At 42.9% G+C, this 18,999-nt stretch overlaps 1 protein-coding gene across 1 annotated transcript in view; it reads right to left on the bottom strand.

The window, feature by feature from the left end:
• SCARB1 (scavenger receptor class B member 1) overlaps positions 1–18,999 on the bottom strand; it is a 146,244-nt gene that overhangs the window by 14,574 nt on the left and 112,671 nt on the right. Inside the window, exons 9-10 of the mRNA XM_077461826.1 lie at positions 6,887–6,960; positions 1,522–1,573 (exon numbers count right to left, since the gene is read on the bottom strand). Coding sequence (XP_077317952.1) covers positions 1,522–1,573; positions 6,887–6,960 — 126 coding nt within the window. The remainder of the gene's footprint in view (positions 1–1,521; positions 1,574–6,886; positions 6,961–18,999) is intronic.

The following is an 18,999-nucleotide window of genomic DNA, read 5'->3' as shown; positions in this document are numbered from 1 at the left end:
TTTATATACTGGCAAGCTATCCCCTATATCAGTGACGTGAACCTTGGCACCCCAGATGTTTTGGAACTACATTTCCCATGATGCTCAGCTACACTGCAGAATGCTGGGGCATCATGGAAAATGTATTTCCAAATCGGGGTGCCAAGGTTCACCATTACTGCCCTATATGCTTTTTGGTTGTTTTGATCGTTTGAATAAAATAACTTAACCCCACAGACTATGGAGATTTATTGTTTTCCCTTCATAACACAGCACAGGGCCCAGAACTGTGCAAGGCAGATGAAAAAAAAAGCAGAGACCGGGAGTTTTAAAGTAGGTAATCTAGGCAAGTATGACGGGAATTGGAGGTATGTTCAAATGTATACATATTCCAAGTTTAAAAATAGTATATTCCTCCAACATGTAAACTGAACCTGATGCCATCCTTAATCTATCCAAAAGCACATGTAAAATGGCAATATTTAAAAAAACCTAAGTCCTTTATAATACTGCAGCAGTGATTCCCATACACTGTCCAATGTGAATTGTCAGTTTATATAAAAAAAAAAAAAACCCAAGACAAACTGTTAAGATGTTTTTGCTGTGCTGAAAACCTTCCACCAAGGATCACCCTGTGCGATGAAATCTCCCCTTTTGGGGATGCACTCAAACAGCCAAAAATTCTGCGCCTTTAAGAGAACAATTCCACTTTTCATCAGCTCATCTCCCACCATCCACCAGGTGTCAGTATACGGTTTCAAAAGGGCTCCTCTTCTATAAGCAGATACATTATCTCTAAAACCAGACTCAAGTTCCTGTCAGTCATGTTACTCTTCTCCTCAATCTGGAAGTCTTGAGGAGTTTCCAAAGGTGGACTTGCACGCAGTAGACTTGGACCCGGCGCCTGCATCACTGCATTTGATTGACAGCAGTGGGAGCTAATGGCTGCACTCCCCATCAACCTTTTCAAGAGCCAAGTCAACGGGCAGAGAAGTAGTGTCTCCACCCTGGGAACGACGGGGCTCAGGTGAGTAAAACAAGGGGGGTTGGTCAGTGTCAAGTTTTTTACCCTTCATGCACAGGATGCATTAAAGTGAAAAACACAAGGGTTTAAAACCCCTTTAAAATGTTTTATCAAAGAACTCACAAACTTGCAACTGATGGCTATCCAAATTTCCAACATTACCTTTATTTTACTTGCTATAGTTTTAAAAAGTAGCCTGTCAGGTTTCTCAATTCTCTACTGATGAACGTATTCATTTAAGCATTTGTTTTATTATGGCTACCTAGGGTCCATTACTTAGGTCAGTTTAGGTAAACCGTTAAAATTAAATAAAAATTAAAGTTAAAATGGTGCCAAAGCTAATCTTCCTTCAAAACCACAATGCAGATCCAGCTCTCATTTTCTAAAAAACACAACGCAGGCTTAAAAATAAAAAATATATATTTTGGTAAAGGAAATTGCAGCACAGTAATAAATGTGTAGTGTGTGTTTAATGCACTTGTGTGATGAAATGAAATGTAATCCTATGGCAGACTTACCTCTGAAAAACACAGGAGTGGAAGAATGCCAGTCTTTATTTTCACAGTTTGTCTGAAAAAAAAAAAAAAAAAAAAGAAGGGGATTCAAAATGTCAAAAAATGGTTTACCAAAAGTCTAATTTTCATTTTACTACAGGCAGACATTACTTCACTATCAAACAGCCATTTTTATGGCCTTAATTATAGGTGGAATGTTAAGGATAGGTGGCAATATACTAACCAATTTTTGCAAGCAACCACCTTAGTATCAAAGTCTAGGGAGCAAAAAGGGTTTTTGGCTGCTAAAATAATTTTTTATTGCACCTAGAACAAGGTAAAAAGTCAGTCAAGGGGAAAGAATGTATCGTACAAATGAAAAGTTGTCACTGCCAGGAACAAACACACAGTTATAGTTAGATTGGGCGCACACTATTCCAGTGTATGGTATTCCCTAGTATTTAGGGATGGGCATACAGATAAATTCCCTATTCTGGGGTACATATCTTGCCTGAATCTCAACACTACGTTGTGTGTCAAGACCAGTTTTCAAATGAAAGCTGGTCAGAAATTAAGTTGTTAGGTCTTCAAACAAAACAAAGTTCCTAACTTCTATCGCCTATGTAGTGCATGTTTGGCAGCAAAAAAAAAGTGTTGGCTTTAATGCCCACATGCTGTGTATATTTATTCATGACAACAAAGTTCATGTACTGAACAGGGTCCACCTATCCATTAAGGGCGCACTGGTGCTCCCTCCCCTATCCATGCGTCTGGACGCCGGGTGCATGGATTCCAATGCAGGGTGGGTTTTTTCTTGAACCACCTGATTAGAGCCAGAGGCGCTAATAGACTTCAAGATAGGGTGGGTTTGGGGCACAGAGCATTGCGATACAAGCCCACCCAGGTCTGGCACTAGCAATTTAATATTTGCCATTCATTCTCCTTCCAGCCAATCAGGACGCACTTCATGCATCTATGGGGCCGGAAGGAGAAGGTCTGTATTCGCTGGAGCGGCACGTCTCTTCCTTTTCGCTGCCTTCATGCTTCCATGTCTCCTCAAGGTAAGGCAGCCTCTGTCAGTGCTGGAGGGTTTACAAGATCGCTGTCATCTGTCACTCACGGGGGGGGGGGGGGGGGGGGGGTGGAGATTGGCACAGCCACAAAACTACCTGCTAGCTCAGGACACATCCAGACGTTATGGCAACCACAAAGGCCAACCAAGTTATGATCCCAAGAGAACAGGGTACTGCAAGGATACGAGATGCACCTTGAAGAAAAAGGAGTGCCCAAGGTCTAATTCTGGTCAAAACCTGATTGTAGGAAGGCCAGAATGCAAGCCAAACAGTTTCTGGGATTAAAACCTAAGTGTATATACCAGGTTCTTCTGGGCCAGTTTGGTGCAATGAGAATCAGTATTCTCTAGCTTTTTTTTAATGGACATGGCAGAATTTGTAACTGGGGGTAAGGCATATCTGAGCTTCAACTGAGACCAGGAAGTCAAGGCATCTGAAGCCAGAGCTAAAGAATGATCGGTCCTGGCCACAGACAGAGGCAGTTTCTTTACTCTGGAGAGCCCCATTTCAGACAGAGTGAAGATATCTGGGTGAAAGGCCCATTCCCCTTGATGCATACTGCGGTGGCTGAGGTAATCTGCTTTCAAATTCACAACTCCTGGCACATGCACTGCAGGATCACTGGACAGTGCATCTCCGACAGACTGGATTGCTTCCTTCAAGACTGCATGATTTTTGGCATTGTCTGACTGCATGTCAATTGGGTGTCCTTGCACAAGGGAAGTCCAGTGTTGCAGAGCTATTCATAAAGCTTGGAGCTGCAGGATGTTGATGGTGGGAGTTGGCTTCCACAGGGTACCATGTTACCTGGACTGCAGTCGGACTGGAACACTTCTCCCCAGCCTGAAAACTGGCCAGTGAAAAAGGAAAGTCTTACCTACTGTTAAGGCTGGGCATCACCAAATTAGGGAATTCCATTCTTGGCTGGACAGGCCCATAGAAACAGGTATGTTCCAGGTCAACAAGATGTTGTGTTGGAGGTCTCAAATGAAATTGGATGAATGGTACAGCCTCAAAAAATAAAAATATTTATATATTTTTTTTAAAGGAGGCTACCATGAAGGCCCGTAAGTCATGGCAAAACTCATGCGGGCGGTCTCGGATCTCAAATCTTGTGTGGGCTCTAACCTTTGCCTTAGGATGTGTCCAGGACCAGTCCCAAATATTCCAGATGAAGAGAAGGCTGGAGAGGACTGGAAATTGATCACCCAACCAAAGGCTTGGTGCATCTGAACTGTCCTGTGGACATTTGCAGACAGCTGCAAGGGGAAAAAAAAAAAAGAGTTCTTCAGGAGAAGGCTGACCTCAGCACTCAGGGCATTCAAGTCACATGTTAAGAAAAAGAGATGCTAGGACCATTTTAAAATACTCTGGGAGCAGAAGATGCGTCAAAAGCTGTGCAGCAAACTGGAAATGGTTGTCTTCCATTGCAAAGTGCAGAAAGCGACAATCCGGTGGATGAAATGGGAATATGCAGAAAGCCATATTGGATCTCTCTCTCTCTCTCTCTCTCCACTTTGAGTGAGTTTGTTTTTCCTTTTCTTACCTCTTGTTACTATTGAAATTTAGCTATTATGTTTTACATGTCCCCATGGTGACCTATATATACACTGCTGCCCCCCCGGTTTTGACAGTGTGATCCCCATTCCTGTTATTAATCTGCAATACATCATATGTTGACTTATGTTTAGTTCCTATTCTGTTAGGGATATGATGTTGTATAATATTTTTGTATGATTAATATTAATATTTAATTGTTTGGTTTCTTTGTCAGTTTACTAGTCACACAAATCTCTCACTCCAGAAGAAGCGTGTTAAAACACGCAAAACATGTAGAGCTTTCTCCTCAAGCAGTTTACTTAATACCGCGAGTAGAATAATCATATTTCTGAAGATTATGTATTAAATGTTTACCATCCATTTTCAAAAGTGAAAGGCGGTATAGTCTGTATATTATGGAGGATATGAGCCCTGCTGTGATTAGATGCTCTTTTAGCAATCTGTTGTCTAGTACAATGAAAAAATATGTTCTTAATAAAATGTTGATTTTTATCTTTATTCTATGATTGTTATTTTATACATTGTGCCTAAAAAGTCCAGAAGCCCCATCTTGTCTTTTTGTAATATACAAGGAACCAGTATAGCAATTTTGGGCCAAAGATAAATATGGGTTATGAAGTTCCCACATATAAATTGTTTCCAGCCCTTACAATATAGCAATGAATCCTACAGAGGAAACCAGCCTCACTGGGGTTTTCCCAGGAGAGGTCATGGAGATCCACCTCCAAGGGTGGACTGGAACCCCAACAGGGATACCCTGGGCAGAGAGTGGGAGGGGGTGGTTACCAATATCAGAATCAACCCTGGAACTACCACAAGGGGACCCAACCCAACCAGCAGTCTTCTCCACACTGGCAACAGTGGGAGGCCCCCAAATGGCACCTACAGGGATCACAGAAAACAATACAAAGGCAAAAAAAAAAAAAAAAAAAAAAAAAAAAAAAAAACAACAACACACACAACCAATGAATTAAGAGTTTTAAGAGTTTTTAAATTAGGCCTCAGATATGCCCCAGATAAAAGGATTCAATAAATTCGAAGCTTTCATTGGCACTGAAGTTTGTAAGGAACAAAAAAAAAAAAAAAAAACAATTTTGCAGAAAATCCTTGAAAACCTGTCTGTACATGATTCTAAAGGAATTTCGGAACTAGTGGTTTGAAATTATTCCACTTTTTTTGGATTAAAAACATCAAAACACTTTTTGGAGGTATTTAAATCCATGGTTGAGCAGGACATTCGATCTAAAAATAGGTAAGAGGAAAGGTAATAGACAAGTAATAGAGAAAGAAAATTACAGCTGTCAGATCAGCAGATAAGGGGGAGGGGGGGGAGTGTTGTAGTGCTTAAGCATATAGCCAAGAACTGAAAAAAAAAAAAAAGTTGGTAGGTGATACTAAATTAAGGGGTGACACACGAGAAAGAGAGAGAGAGAGAGAGAGAGAGAGAGAGAGAGAGAGAGAGAGAGAGAGAGAGAGAGAGAGAGAGAGAGAGAGAGAGAGAGAGAGAGAGAGAGAGAGAGAGAGAGAGAGAGAGAGAGAGAGAGAGAGAGAGAGAGAGAGAGAGAGAGAGAGAGAGAGAGAGAGAGAGAGAGAGAGAGAGAGAGAGAGAGAGAGAGAGAGAGAGAGAGAAAGAGAGAGAGAGAGAGAGAAAGAGAGAGAGAAAGAGAGAGAGAAAGAGAGAGAAAGAGAGAGAGAAAGAGAGAGAGAAAGAGAAAGAGAAAGAGAAAGAGAAAGAGAGAAAGAGAAAGAGAAAGAGAAAGAGAAAGAGAAAGAGAAAGAGAAAGAGAAAGAGAAAGAGAAAGAGAAAGAGAAAGAGAAAGAGAAAGAGAGAGAGAAAGAGAGAGAAAGAGAATGAGCTTTGAGGATTCAGTGCTTGCTACAAAAAAGCTGTGTGGGAAGGGTTATATAGGGATCACGCAGGTAATGAATATAAGCCCGACTGTGTCCCATGATGTATGAAAAAGAGAAATAGGATTTTTTTCATACTTGCCTGTAAAATTATTTTCTTTGAGTACACTAAGGGACACAGATCCCTCCCCTCTGAGGATTCATTGCTTGCTATAAAACTGGGGAGGGATCTGTTTCATACATCATGGGACACATTCAGGCTAATAGGCATTACCTGGTGGACGTCCCAGAGCAATAGCCTTGAGGGGAGGGAGACACCCTACCAAATAGCCATCAGAACTTATACGGCAGCCCGCAGCACACTGGCCAAAAGCCGAATTCCTCGGGTTGCTTGAGCTTCTTGCTATTGGGGGGGCACCCAAGCTAAGCCGCTGCTCTGTATCCATTCAGACACGGAGCTACAGTTCAGACCCGCCTTATCTTCCGATTGGCCGACAGCAGTGGGAGCCAGTAGCACCACTTGTGTCTCAGCCAGGCAGGAGAGTCCCAGAAACTCAGACATTGGACAGAGAGAGGGCTCAAGTATTAGGGGAGCTGCTGCACACAGAAGGCATTTTATCTAAATGCATTAAGATAAAAAAAAAATAAAAAAAAAAAAAAAAAAAACCCCCAACAACCTGACTTTACGACCACTAATACCAGGCTGTAACACTGCCAAGTGTAGAAACATCCAGATATAGAATCCGGACAATTATTAAAAGCACTGTAATCGAAGCTTTGCAATTTTGACTTTGAAGCGGTGCCAACACAGAAGCTGCAACTTATTTAAAAATGCGAGTGTTCCGGATTTATGGCGTCACACACACACACACACACACACACTTCTTCACAAAGCTGGAAATACTTACGGAATTCCACCAACACTCATTGTTAATACGCTTAGCTGCATCTTGATTGAACAATTCATAGGGATTCCTGTAAGCTACAATAAAAGTGAAATGGGTAAAGCATTAAAAATAAGTAACATGCTATATAGTAAAGCAGGGTATAAATCTAGTACCAGCCAAGTGCATTTAAAAGATCAAAATATATTGCAGCTTATTTCTACCTAAAATGTAGTGGCTGATAATAGCCTGAATGCAATGCATTTATGGAGAGATTTTGTCACCCCCTAGGCTGTGCCTAAATTTGGAGCCTACAAAGTGCTCCTTCTCTCATCTTCATTACACAGTAGCAGTGTTTTGTAGTTTAGAAAAAAGGTAGCTGAGAAAGCAGTTCAAAGAAATCATAACACAATATTTTTGCAGAACAGAATACAGCCGCCACATCCAAGGCCTCCAAAAAACAACACAGATTTGTTTATTCTTATGCACTTGTCAAACACAAAAAAATGTTTCAATGTTCTATTTTTTCAGAAAATTATACGCTAGAAAATGTTAAACCATGTCAGATGGCAACACTTTAATGATAACGTCAAATCACACCTCTTGTGGAAATTTGAGAAACAGTTTTCATTTACAAGAACAGACGTTATTGCACCCCAACACAATGGCCCTATTCAAGGCATACAAGAAATGAGATGGCCATAAAAGATGCAACCTCACCCAGAGCACCAGTTTCTACATGCAGTTTGCTTTGGACCGTCAACTTACCTGTACATTTTATGGGTCATGTTACCCTGGGGGTTGCAACAATTTATGACTACACTTTAGGTTTGCAGTAACTTTTCAGACAATCATACTCTAAAGTACATTTGCAAAAACTACAATCCTTGCGTATGTAGTGCTCATTAGACAAAAAAAAAAAAAAAAAAACCTAAGGCCACACAAAAAAGGCTTGAAAGTACAGCATCAGACATCACAACAGGTCCACAGAATGTCCTATGTCCACCTTTACTTTTTTGGGCTAGTCAGCATACAATGTATATTGGAAAAAAAAAAAAAAAAAAAAAGTTCAGTTTCTTTATCCCCAAAACCATTGCATAAATTATAAGCTGGCTTTTATCTGCACATTCTCATCAACTACTAGTGCAGAGCATTAATAGAACAATACAAAACTATTTTGCAGGACATTTGTTTACCTCTGGCCAGCTTAAAAAAAATAAAATGGAAAAGTTAGTTCACAAGGAACACATTAATATTTATGCTGCCAAAATGTGTGCTGGAAAATTGCCTCCAGCATTGTTAATTTTCTTGCCAGAGGCTGCCATTTTGCTGAAGCCCAGAGCCCCTGATTAGCAGTGGGTTCAGTGGGGTAGCATGACGAGGCTGGTGTGGAACGCTGACGTAAATCTGTGTACTGAGAAAGCGGTCAGTGAGGGAGTTGGGTGTGAAGAAATGCAACACCCCAGCCACCGGACTTTCACTTGACCAAGTATTGTGCTGCTTGAGGTACCACATCATTTTAGGATGTACTCTGTGGCCCATGACGCAAAAGGTGAAGCAGCCGGCATTGGCTAAAGTTGCAAGTCCTTTAGTTGAAATCGAGTTGCATATAGTCTAAGATTGAGCATATGTATGGACTGAGTAACTGGTGGGTTGTAGCAGGTGCATTGCGATAAAAGATAGGGCAGTGGAAGCTGTGTGAGAAATGGAGTTGTGTAGTGTTGTGCCGAGGATTTGGATTGTTACGCCGCTGACATGACTAGATTTGAATCTGTCAGTAGGATGAGTAAATGAGGTGACATAACTCAGCTGATGCTCTGCTTTGCGTCCTGAGTGCGTAGTGGATTGGTCCAAGTAAGGATTAATACCTTATAAACAGATGTCTCACAATAGAAACCAAACTGTAGTAAGCTGCATGACAGAACCAGGACGTGGTGCCAAGGAGACCAACAGTTGTGCCGCCGGTGCGACTGGATTTGACTGCAGGGGTGCCTGCTGGGTGCCAGGCTCAGCTGCCAGTGGTAAGAGCATCCTGTAGGGAATGCCATGGCTCTGCTGTGAGCTTGGGGGGGGGGGGTGGTCCCTCCCCTGAGGGACTGCACGCAGCTGTGCTCTGAACCTGCCAAGGGTGACTGAGCGGCGGAGGTGCAGTCTGTTGGCCTGCGACATGGCTCCAGCTATGAGACAGGGTGAAGGGGAAGGAGTTGATCAATCACTATAGGATCCCAAGATACCCGCTAACATGCTGTTTGCAATCTCCCTCTAGCAGCCATGAGGCAAGGAGAGGGGGGTGCATGTGTAAGAGGACTAGATGCAGTAACTAGCCCCTTACTTAGAAACTTTACTTATCCCTGGGATTACATATTTAGGTATCACTTTTACTAAATACATGAATGGCTTCTACATAGTTGGCAGCGAATAGACCTAACAAATGCTTCTAAGAGAAACAGTCAAATTATGCAAACATGAATTCTCCTGGCCGGGGCGTCTAGAAGCTTTTAAAATGCAAGTCCTGCTCAAACTTTCGTACATATTCAGAACTCTGCCATTACCACTTTCTCATGCCTACCAACACTCCAATTCATAATATGGGATACATTAAATTGAAAGACTATTATCTAGCTACTATACTCTCCCAAATAAAGGACTGAATGTCCACCGAACCTACCACACTCTTGGGCAACATAGAAAACAATTTGATACCAGGTAAGAATCTTAAAGATTGGTTATTCAGCACTCTGGTCAATCATATTGAAATCACTATCCCCCCCCCCCAACCATTAAAGCCTCCAAATCATGCCAAACCCTACACTACATCAAATGGTCACACCTACCAGCCAAAGACCATCCAAATACCCTTGACTGTGCTTCCACTCCTATCTTCAGACCTGAAAGTACCCACCTGGCTATCAGCTCAGGCAACCCACATAACGACACGTCAATCCAATATATTAGGCAAACCCTTCTCCCAAATGCAGAGGGAATACAAGACTACTTCACCTACTACAGGCTTCAAAAATGTCTAATAGCACATCCCTCTCTGGAAATGGCACTTCCTTTGGAATGTGTCTGTGAAAAGGAAATTCCATATTTTAATAGGGACTTCCCTCTTCTACGCTACAAGAAAAAGGCTGTATTTCACAAATCCAAACCCCTTAATGATTGGGAAAATGAAACCCAGTTTACTGACCTACAATGGCAAACAGCCATAAAAAAAGGTGTACAATCTACGAATTTTACTTCCCTCTGGGAATTAATGCAAAAAACAACGATGAGATGGTATCTGATGCCTAAACAGTTGGCAAAATTCCAACCACTTTCAACTTCTTTTTTTGGAGAGCGTGCACTTACACAGGTACTCTTACACATTATGTGGACATGTCCATCTATAAAAAGGAAACTATGGTGGGAGATTGAAAACATTTTACAAAAAATACTGCAATATCCCATCATATTAACTCCTCAACTTAGCATCCTGAATCTAATCATAGAATTGATTCCGCCCAAGCTCAGACTCATCACTACTCATGTATTACTAGCAACCAAGCTACTCATTACCAGAAGATGGAAAACAGAAATCCCATCCAGTGCAGAAGTTATAGCGTTCGTACATAATCACTTCATTTAGACATTACTTTCACGAGGTAGACCCTCATACTCCAAGACACATGAATTATGGTTTCCCTGGGCACAATGGTATGAAAAGAATCGACCTCAAGTCATTGAGCAGGTATTATACAGTAATAGTATCAGGCGCTCTGTCTTACGCTTTGTTGCACTCCTTCAACTCTCCCCATCTCCTCTTCCTTCACCTTTACTTCTCTCCTTCCTCTCCTCCCTACCTTTAGATTAATGGCAGAGTATATACTTCCTAGGTTTATGTTACTACTTATGATTACAGGTATGCAGTTCTAAACCTGCAATCACTCATCCCGTTTCAGATATACCCATTACCACAAGTTGTGTTATGCAATTTATTGCTGATGCATACTACCATTTATGTATACCATCCCATGAGTGTAACATCAAAAATTTTGAATACAAATATTTTGAATGAAAAAATAAATAAAATAAAAAAAAATAGAAGGAAAATGAGAACAGAACACTGAAAGATAGGTATAATGAAGAAGCCGATTGCATTTGAACGCCGTTGAGTGGTAATTTAGAAAACTCAAAACAGTGTGTGGCAACCGAGAATCAGGTGATGACTGACCAAGTAACCGATAGCTCGGGTGCCTGTCTGCTTGGCACAAACTTGTGAACCAGAGCCCCAGGACGTACTGGGACATGAAACTGAAGTCTGGTATGGCCTAAATAGGAATATTGCATTCTGTAGTTCGTGGCGCATGCTCGGCGTGCCAATATCTGGCAACCTTGTCTGCATAGGTGAAGGGTTGCCCTTTGAAAACAGAGTGAAATGCAAAGGAACACATTTAGTGACAGAGTGCTGCAAGGTTACGTGAGAGGGGAGCATTTGTACTACACACCTGATGCCCTAGATGCAGAGTCCTGGTTAGGGTCAAAAACTCAATGGACCGGGAACCTGGAGTAAGGGTGTCATGAAAGTCCAGTTTTTTTTAAATGTCCTGCCCCTTGATGCGACTGACCTTTCCGGTGAAGATGCTATATAACATTTTTAAATGACACCCAGCCTGGTGCAAGATGGAACAACTGACGTAGAGTGACCTAAATGAGAAAAGACAGGCAGAAAACAAATGTGCTACTGTGGACAATGAGTAGCTGGATTGCGCGCCACTGGAGATGTGATTGCAAGAAAGTAGCAATATCAAAAAGGCGAAAAGAGAATTGAGTATGTAGGAATGACCGACCGCATTTAACACATGACTAGATGGAGATGTGGGTGCTGTGTGCATGAATGTACTATAGAGATGAGAATTCGAATCGTACCAGAGATGAGACAGGATTCAAATCAGACTATAGACTCAGATGAAACCAATACGAATCTCTGTGCCACAGATGCTACTGGACTCAGACTGTACAGCGTGTGATATGCAATATAAACAAATGTATGCAATAACCAATACACAACGTTGTGCCGACGCGACTAGACTTGAAACAGGCTAGGGTAGAGTGCAATTTTCTGCCGATCCCCCCCTCCCCCAGATGCACCAAAACCATGCCACATGAGGCCAACCTCAAGGGCTTCAATTTGTATGCAATCTGGCAGGCCCCTGCACTACATGACTCCAGTAAACCCAAAGGGAAAAAAAAAATAAAAAAAAAAAAATCAAACAAAGTTTAATTGCCTATGGTCGTAGGGTTGCTACATCACCCCTCCAAACTGAACACATACCAACCACCCAGCACCCCCCCCCAGGCTAATTGGATGAAGACAAGGCACCAGGTGGGCCAATTACCACCTCAATGAGCTAATGAACCTGTGCAAGCAATACCTGCTGGCTCCCACCCCCATAGACTGAAAACTGCAAACAGACGCCTGTGCCGAGTCGTATCAAATCGTATGTTCGTAGATGGGTTGATGAACAAAGCAGAGGGAACCTATGCACTAGCTGACATGCCAACTACAAAAGTGATGTGGGAACAGAACAAAATCGCAACTTGTGGATATTCTGAAAAAGGGTTTGAATCCTACCTGCAATAATGAGCAAGAACTGCAGACAGACTACGAACGGAGATGCCGCAACACACTGGAATAGAACGCACAGACTCAAAGCATGAGGTGAGCTGGGAAGAGCCAGCCTAGAGACATGAGGTATTGCAAACCAAAAACAAGGACCACAGGTGAGTGGTGTGCTTTAAAATCCACCCCCAGGGCTCCTCCCATAAATTCAGGCTACCATACTGGCTCTCTTGTATATCCATTGTGGGCTTACTTTAAAGCATACCATTGGTCAAAATGTAAAAAATCCACATGGTATTTAAGGTTTTTCCTGGCTACTCCCAATCTGAACAATCCTGAAGTCTGTAAATTTACTTTGTGAAGAATCCCACTTTTTTATATTCAGTGACAGCAGTACTCAACAAGGAATTGGGGAACACATTCCAGAGCCTGTATTTGAACTAGAGGTGCTGAGAAGGAGTTTCCGGATGCCGAGTCAATTCAGGAATCACTGCTTGCAGGCAGCAAAGTACCATGGGATATGTAGTCATTGGAATTGGAAAGCAAACATCAGATAAACTGCAAAGCATACAGGTAATCCGGGAAATTGTGGATTACCTGTATGCAGACAGGAAGAACGCACAACAAGATTTGTCAAATAAGCTTATATTGGATGGTCACACAACTATTGTTTACATTACTACAAAGATGATATTATAGTGAAGTGGACGTGTATATTGTGACCATCTCCTTTAAAGAGGAAGTAAACACTAATGGGTTTACTTCCTCTTTGATTCCCTGCAAAGGTAAAACATAATGGACTACTATGCATCGTATAGTAGCCCATTCTGTGTCAGGTAAGTGACACATGAGCCAGCGAAGTCACCGCTGTCCCCTGTAGTTCCGAGCGTCCATCTTCTTGGTGGGTCTCGCTGCTCCGGCACTGATTCGCCGGAGCAGTGATGACGTCACTCCCGGCATATCGCCGCGATCTGCGGCTTACCCAGTGCGCCTGCGCACCGCTGTCTACAGCGCATGCACCGTAGACAGTGGTGGCTGCCTTCAGGTAAATATCTTCTAAACCATATAGGTTTAGGAGATATCCATGCCACCGACTCAGGAACATGTCCGGGTAAGACAGCTTTTGGAGTCAGGCTGCACAGCACATGCTCAGTTTGGTGTGCATCTTGGGGAGTGTGATCAGCACAGAGCCAATCAGCTCTGTCCAGACAGAGGGTCAGGGGTCCCGGATCATGATAGGACAGCTCAGTGCAGTATGAAAAAAAGTGTATTTAGCAGTTTATATCAAAACGATTACATTTCCATGTTCTGTGTACTGGGGAGACCAGATACTAAACCCAGGACCCTGCATTCGCTGTAACACCAATTATGTCAAGATGTACAAATATGGACAAGTACATAACAGACATCCAAAACCATTTACACACAAAACACTTTTTCAGTTGAGACACAATAGACTTGTCCAGGGTTTCACAGGACAAATGTCATCAAAAACTTGTGCACAGAGACAAAACACATACCTAAAAACAAGAATACATTTTAACATCAGTGAACATCTCGGGTGATGTAACAATTAGTAATAATTCCCAGAATTCACCTGTAGAGGGAGACAAAAAAAAAAAAAAAAAAAACAGTATTCGAGGACAAAATTAGTTATACCAACTAAACTGTCCCCACAGATTTCACTTGGAGCATTTTCCTGATAATTGCACCATGGATAAGATTATGGAACCGATGTACTGTTAATATCGGATTGTAAAAAGACTGGCAGTTGAAAGAGTTCATTATATACCAGCAATGACAATTTTGTGATAGGTTATCTACCCCCTGATTAAAATCAGCACATTTTTATTTATAAGCAAGGATAGATATGACTGCAGGAGTGTCAGACGGTAGATAAGCCTAGTACAGAACATACGTGGGAGGTGGGGGAAGGCAAACATTGAGGTGGAGTGAGGATGATCACTATACATGACCAAGCACTCTACCAATTACAAGGAAATCTAATTTACTGTATATGTAGCCCTGTACTCTGACATTTTAGCCCCAAAGCCAATAACTGAATCCAAATTTAACCCCCTTAACCTACATAATTTCCAAAATTAGCTACTTCCTAACAAATGACATGAGAAAGCTACCAATTCACTCCTTTATCTCTCGACTCAACTGTTGTAACATTCTCCTTGTTAGCAGACCTTTACAGAGGCTATCCCACCTTCAACCTTGGCAATCCAGGCGTTTTGAAACTAGACGTCCCATGGGACATTGCAAGACCATGACAATCGCAGGCATGACGTTATTTGTAGTCTCAGTACAGCTGGAGTGCTGAGGTTGCCTACCCCTGGTCTATTATATGCTGCTAGATTACTCTACCTTTCCAACCATTCTGTGTCCACTGCCACGCTTCTAATCCCGCCACTGACTTCCACTCGCCGAAAGGAATCAAAAAGGATACAAAAGTTAAAATAAATAAAAACCCCCACCACAAACACCTTAGACTTACCAGTATTTCTACGAGCCTTTCAGGACAGCACCTTGGAGAAAGCATAGATCCACCTCTTCACAGGAAACACCAAGGGGCAACGCCCCTTTAAATTCAGCTGCTTCCACCATGCCGTCAGTTGTTACCGAAAATTCCTTAGACATGCTGGAAGATAAACCGACAAATATAGAGCCAGACGATTATAAACCATATATAATAACCTAGGAAGGGAAGTAGCTGCTGTCCTGAAAGGCTTGTAGAAATAGTCACCGGTAAGTCTAAGGTTTTCTCCCTTCGCCTTTCAGGACAGCATCTTGGAGATAACCGAGAACTTACTTCAGGGTGGGACCACTGCTTGTAAAACCTTCCTGCTGAAGGACTGGTCTGAAGCTGACAGCAGATCCACCCTGTAGTGTCTTATGAAGCTCGAGCAGCTGGACCACGTAGCACCCGTGGATATCTGCAGTGGAAATGACCCTGGCCCTCTGCCCATGGTGCCACCACTGCCCGTGTAGAATGAGGAAATATTCCCTCTGGAGGCTCCACACCCAAAGTCAAGTAGGCTTCTTTAATAGCCTGTTCCAGCCATCTTCCTAGGGTACTTTTAGAAGCTTTATCCCCTTTGCAACTTCCATTAGGATAAAAAAAAAGGGAAGATTATTTTCCAAGATTCCTCATTGTCTCCAGGTATTTTAGAAGGCACCTTCAAAACATCCAGAGTGTGGAAGGCTCCTTCCCCCGGCCCGCAGGGCATGGGGCAGAAAGTGTATGATCTCCTGTGTGTGGTGAAAGATCGAAGACACTTTAAGTAGGAAGGCTGGATCTGTTCTCAGCACTATCCTGTCTGGCAGAATGAGGTGTCTGCCAGACAGGATAGTACTGAGAAGGGCTCCTTGATAATACCTGCATTTCGCTGATTCTACATGCAGATGTTACTGCAACCAGGAGCATTGCCTTTAAGGTCAGGAATCTTGACTATGCATCTTCTAGCAGCTCGAAAGGTGACTTGGCGAGTCCCTGAAAAACCAAAATATAAAATAAGGCCTAATCTTTGCCACAGCAAAAAAAAAAAAAAAAAAAAAAAAACCAAGGGTTCCCTTGACAGGGTATTTTCCAGAAAAAAAAGATAAGACGCAGGTAGCTGCATTGAGGGTACTTGCTGCTAGACCTCCAGTCCTTCCTGGAGAAAATTCTAAAACTGAAATAGTGCTAATGAAATTAAAGTTCTTGCTGGAAGACCAGCAATTGTGACGCTTCCAGACTTTGAAGTAGATCTCCCTGGTGACCTACTTGATAGATGAGCTTTTCTGATTTCCCATTTTCTTTAGAATTTCTTCCTCAAACCAGGCGGTTAGATTGAGGTACGCTGAATTTGACCTTGTTCCAGAAGGTCCTCCCTGATCGGTAATCTCCAGGGAGGTTTTGCCAAGAGGTTCATTAGGATTGAGAACCAGGGTCTCTTTGGCCAATAGGGAGCAATTAGGATCAGATCCGTGGACTATTCTGAACTTTGCCAACACTTTCAGTATTAATTGAAACAGGGGAAAGCGCAAGACAGGGAGAAGTCCCATTTGTGAGCCAACGCATCCATGCCGAGTGCCTTATCCTGTGTCTGGAGACAGGAGAAAGCCGACGTCTTCACATTTATTCAGTTTGCAAAGAGGTCCACCTGAGGAAAACCCCAACTTCCGGTGATTGTCTGGAATATATTCCTTGGTTTAATGACCATTCTGCTTCCCTGCTGCTGAGAAGGTCTGCCAGGGTGTTTTCCATGCCTTTCAGATGGACTGCTGACTGAGGCCAGATTGGCTTCCGCCCAGATCAGGACCTGGTGAGCTAGTTCCATCAGGGTCTTGCTCCTTATGCCCCCTGCTTTGTTGGGTATAATACCGCTGTCCTTTTGTCGAACACCTGAATGTGCTTGTACCTTTAGGGTCTTCTGGAAAAATAGGAGGCTTAGATGGATAGCCTTTAATTCCCTCCAATTCGAGGACCTTCTTGCATCTGACTTGGACCATACGCCCTGTGTTGTCTGTTCGAGGTGAGTTCCCCACCCCCATGTGCTCGCATCTGTCGTATATCTCCCCCACCAAAGTGAAGTTTCTGCCCGTGTTCCCATTTTGATCTTTTCCAGAGATTCCTGGTGTGTCCATTTCAGGAGAATGACTGCAGACAACGAGCTGCTGTCAACAGGCCTAGAACTGACATGGCTTCCCTCACTGAAACCTGTGTTGGATTTAAGAGCCATCTGCATTTCTTACTTTTCTTGTGGGAGTAAGATTCTTCTGTTGAATCCATTTTGTATCCTTGGAACCTCACTCCCTAAGCTGTTTAGATGTGCCTGGGTTACATGAGGGTTTGGCCACTACCTGATCTTTTGATTCTGCAAACAGTAGTAGATCGTCTAGATAAGGCACTATGGAGATCCCCTTCAGTCTCAGACTCCAGGGCCTCTGCCATCACTTTCGTGAATACTCTGGGAGAGGAGGAAAAGGTGAAGAGGCAGCGCCCTGAATTGACCGCTTGTCACAGGGATTTCTGCGATAAGGCTGCAATTGATACGTGAAGATAATTTCTTTAGAGAAAAAAAAAAAAAAAAAAAAAAATAGTGTCCATTCGAAACCTCATGCTCTTTATAGATTCAGGATCTTCAAACTCCGACTAAATTTTTCCCAATGTTTGACCAGAAAAAATGTGGGACTAAAAGACCCTCCCTTCCTGGTCCTTCGGGACTTGGGAAATAACACCCTGTTGCATCAGTTCTTGGAAGGTTTGTAACGTAAAAATGACTCGGGGGCGTTTGAAAATTCCAGCTGTGTTTGTGTATGGTTAGAGCCTGCAGCTGTCTGCTATGGGGACATGTTCTATTAGCAGCTCAGCACAGATGGGAGACTCTGGGGCATGTTAGAAGAAAGGTGCTCAAAGCATACTCCATCTCTGTTCAGGTTTCTTCTGTCTAGTAGAAAGCCACCACCAAAATCAGAGGGACTGCATGAAGAAAATGCCCTTCATGCAAGAACCCACCAAGGGACTTGTGGGCCAAACCGCATTGCAGATCTTGCATTGCAGGTCTAGTAAGGGAAGAGTCCACACAATAGGAAAGGAACTGACAGACCCTAGGGACAGTGGCGTTCCCTTATGAAGAAGCAGGGCCAGAGTTGAGGAAAACCCCCATCTCGATCCAGCAATGTCCACAAGTGTCATTGGTCCAGGACTCCCTCCCGATTATCTGAGATACAGCAGCGAGAAAGAAAGACTAAGTGTCTGAATGGCCACACAGTAGTGGCTTGGAGTAGGGGAGGATTATAGATCCCGCGCTGGGTTTTTACGGCTATCCAGGTCTTTGAGAGTTTCAATCCCAAAACCATCAGCGGGACAGGTAGCGAGGGTAAAAATCTCTAAACCGCAAAAACAGAAAAGTTCACATATGTGCAGGAGTGAAATTTTTCATGCACACATTCCACACCCACATGCAGACATGATGCTTTAAAAACATGCAGGGTGCCATTATGTCTTAAAGAGAAGCCCCAGGCAAGTTAGGCCCCTTTCACACTACCGCAACTTCAAGTCACGCGATTTTGCCATGAATTCAGGGAATGCCTGTGTAACTCACATCAAAGTCAGACCAAAGTAATGCAGGGACTACTTTTAAGTCGGTGCGACTAAGTCACACAGATATGAATGTATTCATTGGAAATCATGGGGTATGACTTGTCATGCGACTTTGCAGACGCAAGAAGTACAAGTGTGAAAGGGGCCTAAGGGGAACAGGAAGTGTACAAGCAGTTTGCTACTGCACATGCAAGCCACACTGTGCCTTGTGAATGGCAATGTAGTCTTCTGGGACCCGTGAGGTGTCCCAGAAGATAGTGGGGGGGAACCAACTTGGAGAGGTGAACCTAGCCTTAGAACCCCTATCAGATTTTGTCTTAGGGTTGCAGATTTTCCCCCCAATTTCTATCAATGAAACCTGGACAGAAGAGAACAATAGCTTGCCATCCATCTAAGACAGACTGCTCTAAAACCTGGATATATATCTATCTTTCAGCATTG

This window comes from Lithobates pipiens, unplaced genomic scaffold, assembly GCF_037356315.1.
Source record: "Lithobates pipiens isolate NorthernLeopardFrog02 unplaced genomic scaffold, aLitPip1_a1.2 Scaffold_3, whole genome shotgun sequence".
Lineage (NCBI taxonomy): Eukaryota > Metazoa > Chordata > Amphibia > Anura > Ranidae > Lithobates > Lithobates pipiens.
The sequence above is the reverse complement of the archived record's forward strand: the minus strand, read 5'-3'. Positions and strand labels throughout refer to the sequence as shown.